Source organism: Podarcis erhardii (assembly GCF_964252035.2).
Source record: "Podarcis erhardii genome assembly, chromosome: 10".
NCBI lineage: Eukaryota > Metazoa > Chordata > Lepidosauria > Squamata > Lacertidae > Podarcis > Podarcis erhardii.
The window spans coordinates 45782212-45794595 of NC_138500.1; the positions used below are offsets into that span (position 1 = coordinate 45782212).

General features: G+C 43.3%; 1 protein-coding gene across 2 annotated transcripts in view; it reads right to left on the reverse strand.

Annotated features, from left to right (window-relative positions):
- The window catches only part of MYRFL (myelin regulatory factor like), a 37775-nt gene extending 27337 nt beyond the window's left edge, over positions 1-10438 (reverse strand). Inside the window, exons 1-6 of one of the 2 annotated variants that reach the window (XM_081878536.1) lie at positions 10069-10434; positions 6217-6310; positions 4482-4549; positions 4119-4371; positions 3245-3333; positions 1887-2037 (exon numbers count right to left, since the gene is read on the reverse strand). In XM_081878536.1, coding sequence (XP_081734662.1) covers positions 1887-2037; positions 3245-3333; positions 4119-4371; positions 4482-4549; positions 6217-6310; positions 10069-10165 — 752 coding nt within the window. In that variant the 5' untranslated portion in view covers positions 10166-10434. Of the gene's footprint in view, positions 1-1886; positions 2038-3244; positions 3334-4118; positions 4372-4481; positions 4550-6216; positions 6311-10068 lie in introns of both variants that reach the window. The other variant, XM_081878537.1, reaches the window with a different exon arrangement.
- Between the last annotated feature and the right edge of the window lie 1946 nt (positions 10439-12384).

The following is a 12384-nucleotide window of genomic DNA, read 5'->3' on the forward strand; positions in this document are numbered from 1 at the left end:
AAAATAATCTTCAGGTGGGAGTTTCCCCAAGGTCTACTCTTCAGCTTCAAAGGAAGGAAAATAAAAATAAGATCAGTAGAAGACAAAGTAAAGTTTTTGTATAAATATGACAAAGATCTGCAGAAGGGACTTGGAAAAGAGCTAAGAGCATCGGACAGAAGATCACCAGGTTGATGGACTATATGAAACTGGCGGAAATGACTGGCAGAATCCGAGACCAGGGAGAAGAGTCAGTGGAAGCAGACTGGAAAAATTTTAAAGACTATTTATAGAAATATTGTAAAATTAATGAATGTTAGAAAAATGTTGGAATGAAGTTATACGGCTTTAGTAGAAATGTTATAAGGAATTAAGTATAACTAGATTATTAGAGTATTAGGGAAAAATAAGGTTAGAATATGTTAAGATAATTATAGGACAGGAAACAGAGGAAGATGGAAAGGAATTGCTGAAACAATCAACAGAAGTGGAATACAAAAAGGGAGGTGTGAGGAGGTCGTTGAAACAAGTAAATGAAAGATATGACATTGAAATTGTATGATGTGTGTTAAAGTGTTTTTGTTTAGTTTAGTTTAGTTTATGGTGTTAGTGCTGTGTAATGTTTTTATATTGTATTGTATTGGTTTTTTGTCTTTTTTCTTTCTTTTTTTGTAGTGTTTAAAAGTAATAAACATTATTTTTTTTTATTAAAAAAAGACAGTCACTTGATTTCTAACAAGATGCAAGAGCGTCAGAGAGATGCCATGGTGCCTTGTTTTTATGACCCCAGCAAACCCCCAGGTGCTTATTACCCCTGATTTAAACGTAGGTACCCCTCACAGTTAGGTCCAGTCGCAGACGACTCTGAGGTTGCTGCGCTTATCTAGCTTTATTGGCTGAGGGAGCCGGCGTACAGCTTCCGGGTCATGTGCCCACCATGACTAAGTCGCTTCTGGCGAACCAGAGCAGCACACGGAAACGTCGTTTACCTTCCCGCCGGAGCGGTACCTATTTATCTACTTGATTTACACAATACTAAAAATGCAGCTCAAGCTACCAATCAGTTTCAGGTAAAAAACGTCTCTTATTTTCAAAGAATAAGAAGAGCAGCATTGCTGGATCATACCAGAGGTTCATTTCGGCCAGCATCCTGCTTTCTGCAGATGCTTCTAGGAAGTCCACAAGAAAGCATGACAGCAATAGCTTTCCTCATCTGTTCCTCCCCAGCAAACAATATTCAGAGGCAGCCTCCATGCAGAATGCCTGGAACTAACGGACGCAGGGTGTCCATGTCGGACATGAGGACAGAAATTAGAAATGCCATCTTGAAGGTGGCTCACCCAGTGCACACACAGTCAAGCTGAACAGTTTAACTGGGTGTGCACTGGGTGAACCACCTGCTTGGCCTTCCTCATGTCATCTGCATGTCTGGCATGGACACCCAGCACCCATTAGTTCCCCTTAATCCTTCCCTCCCCAGCTGTGCGCACTCCCCAAGAATGCCTCCTGTGTTGCAAGGTCCCAGGTATAATTCTCACATCTCTTAAGTGGGGCTGGGGGTAACTCCAGTGTCTGAAACCCAGGAGAGCTTCTGCCAGCCAGCAGAAGCCGTATGAGCCAGACGGACTGTGTTCCTGACTTGGGACAAGGCAGCCTACAACCTAAGAACCCAATCATTGTTTTATTCTGTTTTTAATCTGTTGGGAGCCACCCAGAGTGGCTGAGGAAGCCCAGCCGGATGGGTGGGGTATAAATAAATTTATCATCATCATCATCATCATCAAACCCATTTAAATTTGTAGTTCAAACATCAATTCAGTCTCTTCCTCAAGAGAAGCCTGTGGTGTCTATTTCTTTCTAATCTGAGCATCACAATGGGAAAAGGATGGAATGTGATAAGCACTTACAGCTTTTCATAATTATGGTTGAACAGGCTGCTCCAGGGAGATATCCGATATGGTTGCCAGGCAAGGGATGGATAGGATTTTTCAACAGACACTACATTCTGCACACCACTGTCATACTCTTGTATGTCAGGAGAAGAATCCTTTAGAGTCACTGGAAGGAGATCAGACCATCAGCAGAGCTGTCATATTGTTGTTTCTGGGATTCTGTCAGGCTAGAAGAAGCATGCCTTGGCCCTGTATACCCAAGGGAGCGTCTCCACCCGCATTGTCCACCCCATTGTCCAGCTCTGAGGGCCTTCTGGCAGTTCCCTCACTACGAGACATGAAACTACAGGGAACCAGGTAGAGGGCCTTCTTGGTAGTGGCGCCTGCCCTGTGGAATGCCCTCCCTTCAAATGCCAAACAGATAAACTATTTGACTTTTAGAAGATGCCTGAAGGCAGCCCTGCTCAGGGAAGTTTTTAATGGTTCATATTTTATTGTGTTTTTAATATTTTGCTGTGAGCCGCCCAGAGTGGCTGGGGCAACCCAGTCAGATGGGAGGCATATAAACAATGAATGATGGTGATGGCACCTTGAGCCATAGAGACGCTCTTGTACCATCTCTTGCTTGTTGTGCTTGGATAGCAGTTTACAGGATTAGAAGTGCAGAATATTGGGGCCAAAGAAGGTGATACACTGTGTGTGCAATTGCATGCGGAGCGCAGCACCCTCCTAAACAATTATGCAAGAACAAGCACTTTTGGCTGTACAACTGAACTTCCTTTCCCTCTGTGCTCCCCACACACTCCTAAAAGATGTCCTGGGTTTTCTCCCAACACTCCAGAGCAGATTTAGGGAGTGCACAGGGTTTGTGGTGAGAGGAGAGGGAGGGGAAGTTCTGCTGCACAGTCAAAAGTGCTTGCACTAGCAGAACTACTGAACTGAATACCATCCAAGGTGTCCAGATCTTTCCGTTCAAATAACAGTGGTGCAGGGGCAGTGGGCGGGCTGATTGGCACATTGGATGAATGACAGCTCCCCACCTGGTGCAAATGTGTATATTCATTGGCATTACACATGGGACATGTGAGTTGCACTGATCTCCAGCCCACAGAACACAGCAAACAAAAAAATAAAATTAAGGAAATAACTAAGTCCAAGCCTTCTCATACAGCCCCTCAGGAATGTCAGTGATCAGTTTGATAGGTAGATAAACAGATCTTGGCTCAAGGTGGGTGTTTTTAGTTTCATGCTTTCCATCTTCCAAACCCACTATTATACTACGGTACTTTAAAGTCTCAGGTGTATGGAGGTGGACATAGCTGTGCTGAAGGATGATCCCCATCCCTACCCACAAAATATACACTTCCACTTACTTTGTCCAACATTGCCAGACCATGTTTGAAATTCTAGAGGGTCCTCCAACATCTCAGAGTGCTTTCTCTTTTTAGATACCAAGGAAAGACTAGAAGGAACATGAAGGCTGATACTGATTGATTAAAATATTAATGCAATATTTCAAAGAAAGATCATGTGACAAATGCAATCCTAAATTCTACTGAACACAATGTAACTTAGGTAAAGGTAAAGGGACCTCTAACTGTTAGGTCCAGTTGCAGACAACTCTGGAGTTGCGGTGCTCATCTCGCTTTAGTGGCCAAGGGACCCAGCGTTTGTCCGCAGACAGATTCCGGGTCATGTGGCCAGCATGATTAAGCCGCTTCTGGTGAACCAGAGCAGCGCACGGAAACACCGTTTACCTTCCCACCAGGGCGGTACCTATTTATCTACTTGCACTTTGACATACTTTCGAACTGCTACGTTGGCAGGAGCAGAGACCGAACAACCAGAGCTCACCCCGTCATGGGGATTCGAACTGCTGACCTTCTGATCGGCAAGCCCTAGGCTCTGTGGTTTAACCCACAATGCCACCCATGTCCCTTACAATGTAACTTACTTCTGAGTAAAACTTGCACAAGACTGAGCTGTTCAACATTTAAATGCTGCCACCTTGTGGAGAGATTGAAATCTTATTTTGTGCGCCTTAACAACATGAATTTGCTGACAGCAGCTCTTTCCTACAAAAGGAAATGCCTCTAAAATATGACAAGCCTCTGAAAGATGCAGCAGAATTCTTTTCTTTCTTTTTGCAGGTGAAATTTAAATCAGAGTCATTTTTTTCTTCACACTTTTTCTTGCTAACCCACGAGGGGGAAAGCACTGGTTACAGTAATATATATTTTAAATTACCTGGGGTTGTGAGAGGGTCTTAACGGGGAGCCATTTAAAGCATGATTATTTGATGGCGTGGAGTTATTCCAGGGAGTTGGCGCATTGCCTGTCTTCAGACTGAAGTCATGGTGTGCACCACACGCTTGTCCGATAGCATTTGTCTTACAAGAAGTCTCAAAAAAGTTGCAAGGGAACTTATTGGTGGGCCCTACGGAAGGGAGAGGTGCTGAAGGTCGCAACGCGGTAGGGTATGAAATGTCATAATACGTGACTGTGGAGAAAGAGAGATAGAGAAGCATTGCATCATCCAGCGTCACCACTTCAGATGAACACTGAACACCCAATCCAGAATGCCAACCAATCAGAACTCACACAACCAACCTTTGGTCTGTGGGGGAGAGCAGGGCTCCGATCCTGAATCTGGCGGGGAGTCTGGGAGCGTGTTTTGCCTAGAATTGGAGTTGAGAGGGGCAAAAGCCATTATACAGATAACAAAAATGTATTTTCCAACTTTTCTTCTTTTTTTCTCTTTATTTTTCTTCTTCTTTTCTCTTTTGTTCCTTCTTTCATGTACAGTGGTACCTCGGGTTACATACGCTTCAGGTTACAGACTCCGCTAACCCAGAAATAGTGCTTCAGGTTAAGAACTTTGCTTCAGGATGAGAACAGAAATACTCCAGCGGCGTGGCAGCAGCAGGAGGCCCCATTAGCTAAAGTGGTGCTTCAGGTTAAGAACAGTTTCAGGTTAAGAATGGACTTCCGGAACGAATTAAGTACTTAACTGAGGTACCACTGTATATGTGCTTATTTGATATATATATGTATGTATGTATTTGCAATATTTTGCTTATATTTTGTAACAATTATGTTAAATAAAAAATAAAATTATAAATAAAAAATGTAGTTTCTATGTGTTTACAAAAAACCCCCACAAACCTATTTGTTAGCTATGCCAAGGCCATGCGGATAGCTTTTAATGCAGATCTACATGTTACGTGAGCTATTAAGGTATCGTTCTGCAAGGATTCCTGATGAGCCCAATAAATGTGTGGGCTAGCCCAACCCCCACAGATGGCATGATAAGAAGTACTGAAGAGAAACTGTGGTTATTAAGATCTGCAATTGATTGTTGGGAAATTATGATAGCAGAGCTTCTACTCTTTCCTTCTCCTTCCAAAGTGAGTCCGCTGTTCTAATGACCGCTGACACTTGTCTTACCACACATTCACATGTGTTATATGATGCATTGACATATTCAAAGAGTTGCCTATGGAAGAGGAAGAAGCACAATCCAGAACTGATAATATTGCCCCTTTCTCGGCATTGGCATGGCTCCATTAAACAGAAGCTTGGGGCACATTTGCTGTTCCTCCCATTCCACAGGATATTTCTAAGTGTCAATTGAGCCGTTGAAGATATTGGCTCAGGTCCTAAGTTCACAACGGAAAGTTTCCCATTCCTTGCTTTCCCCTACAACCTCTCCCTGCCCCAAGCCTATTCAGAAGGTATGGGGCTCTCTTGAACAATGTGGGGTGGAAGACACAGGAGCAGGGATAAAATAAATCTCATTGCTGTTTAGCAGCCATTCATTTGTCATTTGTCCTTGAGAAACCTATTTTGAATAAGGCATGGATCTTCACCCTGTTTCAGGAATGGGGCGTCATCCCTGCCATTAAAGGTACAGATAAAGGGACCCATGACCATTAGGTCCAGTCTTGGCCGACTCTGGGGTTGCGGCGCTCATCTCGCTTTATTGGCCGAGGGAGCCGGCGTACAGCTTCCGGGTCATGTGGCCAGCGTGACTAAGCCACTTCTGGTGAACCAGAGCAGCGCACGGAAACGCCGTTACCTTCCCGCTGGAGCAGTACCTATTAATCTACTTGCACTTTGATGTGCTTTTGAACTGCTAGGTTGGCAGGAGCTGAGATGGAGCAACGGGAACTCACCCCATCACGGGGATTCAAACCGCTGACCTTCTGATTGGCAAGTCCTAGGCTCTGTGGTTTAACCCACAGCGCCACCCGCGTCCCTTATCCCTGCCATTATTTGTGTGCAATTTTAAGAAATTGGTGGAGGAGGGAAATGATGAGGAAAACCGTGTACTTTTCATACTTACAGGCTTCCAAACGATTCAAACTCACTGTCTATGAATTCTTCCAACATCCGTGTATCTACCAATGCATTCTCCAGTGCTCTGTGCACGTCTTGCCCTTCAGATTAAACATGGAGAATTCGGGCTATGGTTTTCGGCTGAAAAATGCTGTTATATGTTCATTTTTTTCGGTGACCGCATAATTCTCCACCCCCATCGTTCAGCCCGGACACTGAGTTCCAGCGCCGAGGGCCTTCTGGCGGTTCCCTCACTATGAGAAGCGAAGTTACAGGAAACCAGGCAGAGGGCCTTCTCAGTAGTGGCGCCCGCCCTGTGGAACGCCCCCCCATCAGATGTCAAGGAAATAAACAACTATCCGACTTTTAGGAGACATCTGAAGACAGCCCTGTTTAGGGAAGTTTTTAAATGTTTGATGTTTTATTCTGTTTTTAATTTTCATATATATATATATATATATATATATATATGCAGGTTTTGGTGTCCTCGGGTGTCTTCCCGTGTAAAAGTTGGGGTGTCTAGGCGACGTTTCGACGAGGTCTCACTCGTCATCTTCAGGCTGGTGCTTTCGGCTTCTTGTTACTGGAACAGAGCAGGATCTCAGTGTTTGAGTTCCTATAAATACTGTAGAGGGGGTGTGGTGTATAGCCTCCAATGTTCTGGGCAGAGAGGAAGTTCCCAGGCTAGTGTGCCTTTTCTTCTTTTGTTCCTTAATTACTTGAGAGATATCTTGAGTGATTTCTTGAGTGATATCCTGAGTACCACTTAGGTGGGTCATTAGGTGTGGATTAGTTGTTAAAGTCTTTGTGTCTTGACCTCTTGAACTTTGTGAAGAGTTTTCCTGAGAAGATGGCTGTACTGTACTTAGTTGTGCTCTGGCTTGGCTTTGTGTATAGGGGCGAGCTGTGGTTTTGTGGCTTGTGTCAGCCAGATCTGTGTAGGGATTGCAGGGGGGTGCAGCATCCGGAGGTGCCACCATGGATTGGCTACTGGATGGTGTCTGTAATTCATCTGTGGAGAGGGTCTGGGTTTGGGTCTGGTGTGGTTGATTGGTGTTGGCGTTCTGTGTGCCTCTGGATCTGGTGTCAGTTTTTGTGGGGAGGGCTAATTTCCAGATGTCTGGCAAGCGGGATGTGTGGTCACGCTTGTTCATGTTGTGAGGGTGTTTCTCTATCTCGATGGCTTCCATGATTATTCTCTTGTGGTGATGTTCCGTGTTAAAGAGCAATTTGGAATCTGCAAAATTAATTTCGTGTCCTGTTTCTTTCATGTGTTGGAAAAGATAAACCCCAAGGATAAAATCCAGTTGGAAAACCAAGGGATCTATGAAATACCCTGCAAAGTCTGCCCAGCCACGTACATTGGACAAACAAACAGACGAATAAATGCACGTATCGCAGAACACAAGAATGCCGTCAAAAAAGAAGAAAAAACTTCCTCTCTTTTCCAACACATGAAAGAAACAGGACACGAAATTAATTTTGCAGATTCCAAATTGCTCTTTAACACGGAACATCACCACAAGAGAATAATCATGGAAGCCATCGAGATAGAGAAACACCCTCACAACATGAACAAGCGTGACGACACATCCCGCTTGCCAGACATCTGGAAATTAGCCCTCCCCACAAAAACTGACACCAGATCCAGAGGCACACAGAACGCCAACACCAATCAACCACACCAGACCCAAACCCAGACCCTCTCCACAGATGAATTACAGACACCATCCAGTAGCCAATCCATGGTGGCACCTCCGGATGCTGCACCCCCCTGCAATCCCTACACAGATCTGGCTGACACAAGCCACAAAACCACAGCTCGCCCCTATACACGAAGCCAAGCCAGAGCACAACTAAGTACAGTACAGCCATCTTCTCAGGAAAACTCTTCACAAAGTTCAAGAGGTCAAGACACAAAGACTTTAACAACTAATCCACACCTAATGACCCACCTAAGTGGTACTCAGGATATCACTCAAGAAATCACTCAAGATATCTCTCAAGTAATTAAGGAACAAAAGAAGAAAAGGCACACTAGCCTGGGAACTTCCTCTCTGCCCAGAACATTGGAGGCTATACACCACACCCCCTCTACAGTATTTATAGGAACTCAAACACTGAGATCCTGCTCTGTTCCAGTAACAAGAAGCCGAAAGCACCAGCCTGAAGATGACGAGTGAGACCTCGTCGAAACGTCGCCTAGACACCCCAACTTTTACACGGGAAGACACCCGAGGACACCAAAACCTGCATTCCTGTACCCGTGAAAATCTACGAAAGCAAATATATATATATATATATATATATATATATATATATATATATATAAAAATCAGGCACAATAGTATTATAATGTCAAAGGGGGAGGGGGACTACAGAACCGCAAGCAGCATAAATATATGTATTAGTTGTCCAATACCAAAAAACAAAGTGAATTATCCTTTATATAATTATAGCTTAGAAAATATGGGATGTGGCTAATGTGAATATGTGTGAATATGTGGTTAGATTTCAGGAAGATGTTTTGATTAATATGCATGTAAAGTTGCTGCCAGAGGATTTTAGGGTTTTCTGAACAAAATGACTACGAAGTTCATTCTCTTATCATTGTTCATTTAAATATTTTTAAATGTACAGTCGTACCTCGGCTCCCAAACGCCTTGGGAGTTGAACGTTCCAGCTCCCGAACGATTGAAAATGGGAAGTTAGTGTTCTGGTTTTCTAATTTTTTTTTTGAAGCTGAACATCCGGCACGACTTCCACTATTGTTTCTGGCACACCTGCGCAATCGGGAACCAATTCGAAGCCGCACCTTGGCTTCCAAACTTTTCAGAAGTCAAACGGACTTCCGGAATGGATTCTGTTCAACTTCCGGGGTACGTCCGTACTAAGATTTTTAAAATCAAAACCCCACACGCATGCAGTGCTGGATAAGATCACAGCTTGAAGCTGCAGACAGTATGGTGAACATTCATGTGTGTTAAAACCTCAGGTTCAAATCTCTACTCAGCCATGAACTTTACTAGATGGGCTCACACCAGTGATCATCTTTCAACCTAAACTTCCTCACAGGATTGTTGTGTTGTAGTCATGCATAGCACTAGACCTAGACTACCTGGCACCAACACTACCATTCTTTAGGCACCAGGAAAACACTTAAAAATCTTACCCATTTTAATGGCTTTATGTCTGCTCTGAGGTCTGTTTACATTTTCTCTGTATTTAGTTACAGTGGTACCTCGTGTTACAGATGCTTCAGGTTACAGACTCTGCTAACCCAGAAACAGTACCTTGGGTTAAGACTTTACTTCAGGATGAGAACAGAAATCACATAGCGGGAGGCCCCATTAGCTAAAGTGGTACCTCAGGTTAAGAACAATTTCAGGTTAAGAACAAACCTCCAGAACGAATTATTAACCCGAGGTAGCACTGTATTTGATTTTATGCTTCATATACTCTGTAGTCCCTGTAGTCCAAATAAGAAGCATGTTGTTGTTTAGTCGTTTAGTCGTGTCCGACTCTTTGTGACCCCATGGACCAGAGCACGCCAGGCACTTCTGTCTTCCACTGCCTCCCGCATAATATATAAATATCATAAATGAATCAATCTCAAGTTCCTGGGAGGTAAGGCAAGATATAAATATATTAAAATATGTTATTTTCTGGTCATTCACATGGCCCCACCCACTCAATACATGTGCTCTCTTTGGTAACGAAATTTGGAGAATAGTCCAGCAAAAAGTAAGTCATCTTTTGGTGTATATGAATAGGGAGTGATCAGAAGAGGCAACGAAAATACAACACACTCCCTTAGCACGGACAAAACGATCTTTGACTTTAGCCGCTGGCCACCTACCTTCGAAGAACTGTTGAAGAGCCTCATTTTCACCCACAACATCCATGGGCAAGTAGGAGGAGGCAGCAGTTTGCACCCCAAACCACTTTGCGAGCATTCAGACTTGCTCAGCTAGTTACGGAGACCTGGCACTTTTTCAGAGGGCTGCCAACATGTCCAAAAAAGACCTCCTTCATTCTTGTCAAAACACACAGGCTACGTGTGCCAGAGAGAATCCAGGACTTTTGCAAATGAGCTCCTGGTCAGATTTGAGGGTTTCAGCACCAAATAAAGATCCTGCCACAACTTTAGGACCAAAACGTGTACAATATTTTCCCCTTACGTAATGCTGATCCCAGTAAGTGTTTCCTTCCTTATGGACCTTTACCCTTTAATTCCCTCTGCTATGTGGCATGTGTGCAATTAAAAAGGCAACAAAGGTTGCTTATCTCTTGCCTGTCCTTCCCCTGCATGTGTTTATGTATAGCTAAGGCAAATGCTATAAATGGAGGCATGATCAGATTTTTTGCTTTTTCTTTTCTTTTTAAAAAGCTAGTCTGAGGATGCAGCTATTTCTTGATGATCAGTCACGGTTCGCGATGGCGCTTGTTACACCACTGTGCTACAATAGTTAGACTGCTGAGCTAGGATCTGGGAGACCCGAGTTCAAGTCTCCACTCAGCAATAAACTTGACTGGGTGACCTTGAACCAGTCCCTCTCTCTCCACCTAACCAACAAACAGAGTTTATTGTGAGGGGGAGAAATATGTAAGCCACCATGAGATCTTTGAAGAAAAGTTGGGGTATGAATGTTATGATACATTACGATACATTTTGTCCCATTTCTGCATTAATCTGATTAAACAACAACAACAAAATCCGTATAAAAGTTTAAAATGCTCATTTTTATCTCTATATACATTTCCAGACATATTTTATCTTAAAATACAGTTGACATTTGGGTTGTTGTTTTTGAAGCCAACCCCTGTATAGCAAAGCAAGTGTAAAACCTGAAGGATAATTATATTCCAGTCTGCATGTTTAAAGTCCAGGAAGTGAAATACAGAACAAACTTCATTCTTCTCCACCCATAGTTGCACTTCTTATGTACTTGATGTATAGTACCACAAACCTCCAATATATTTGCCGTGTGTGTGACAGACAGACCTGTATTTGGTAAAATAGTTAATGAAGTTTCAGGCAGCTTTAATTCCTGTGCACTTTTTTGCAAAACGAGCATAAATTTTAACTTTGCAATTTGCCATGGACAAATTCAGTGATATTTGGAATCAATCTTACAAATACTGTAAAAGGTCAATGTCTGGTGAATTACAATAACCACCTTGTAAAATATAGTTTGGGGGTTTTTTCCCCTCCCCCCTTTATTTTCCCTTCTACACGGGTTCTCTTTCTCTTTCTTTTTCATTTATGTCTCACCATGTTTAGTGCACATATAATTATGTACTTTTTGAACTTTCAATAAAGATGTTTTTTAAAAAAGAAAAACACAAATAAAACTTTGCAATTGTCTTTCTCCATTTACCCTCATGGCAGGAAAACAGCAAAACTTCTCTGTTGAGGAAGGGAACTCCAAGGAATCGGTTCCAGCTTAAAGCCATGAAGCACACCTAGAGGAACTATGGGGAACCATGGATGGAACTGCAAACCAGGGAGCCAAATGCAGCCCTCCTGGCTGCTTCTCTAGCTGGTCCCAGGAACTCTCCCCAGACCACACTCCTTACCAGCCCTGTTTTTTACCCTCCTTTTGGCCTGGCAGGAATGTGCTGCCAAAACTCTGGTCCTACTTTTTGCTTACCTGGCTGGAGGACAGAGAAGACTGTACAAATGTTCATATGAACTAGCCTACTATAAGATGGTAAGACTCACATTCATTTCTCTGCCTGCTTTTGCGCCTGGCCCTGCCCACCATTGGCATGCGGCCCCCAAACTCCTTGTTGCTGGCATCTGTCTGTCTCGGGATACAATGGAGGAGTCCATCTTTGACGCCCCAACTTCTTACGGTTATGCTTAATACACTATCTTGGGGTGGAGTTGTATTCTAGTCCTACTCAAGAGTAGACCCATTAAAATCAATAAATGTAACTCAGGTTCATCCATTTCAATGAGTCTACTCAATGAGTAGGGCTTTGGTGATTTTTTGTAGATCAGCTTGGATGATGGACATTACCAAAAAGGCCTGCCCATCATAAGGATATTTGCAGAGTACCATAAATAAAGATGGAAAAGATGTGCAAAATACGCAGATTGCCTGTTTAGTTACACAATCCAGATTGAATGAAAAGCAGCATCTGGCCACTAGCAGCGTGGTTATGTGAC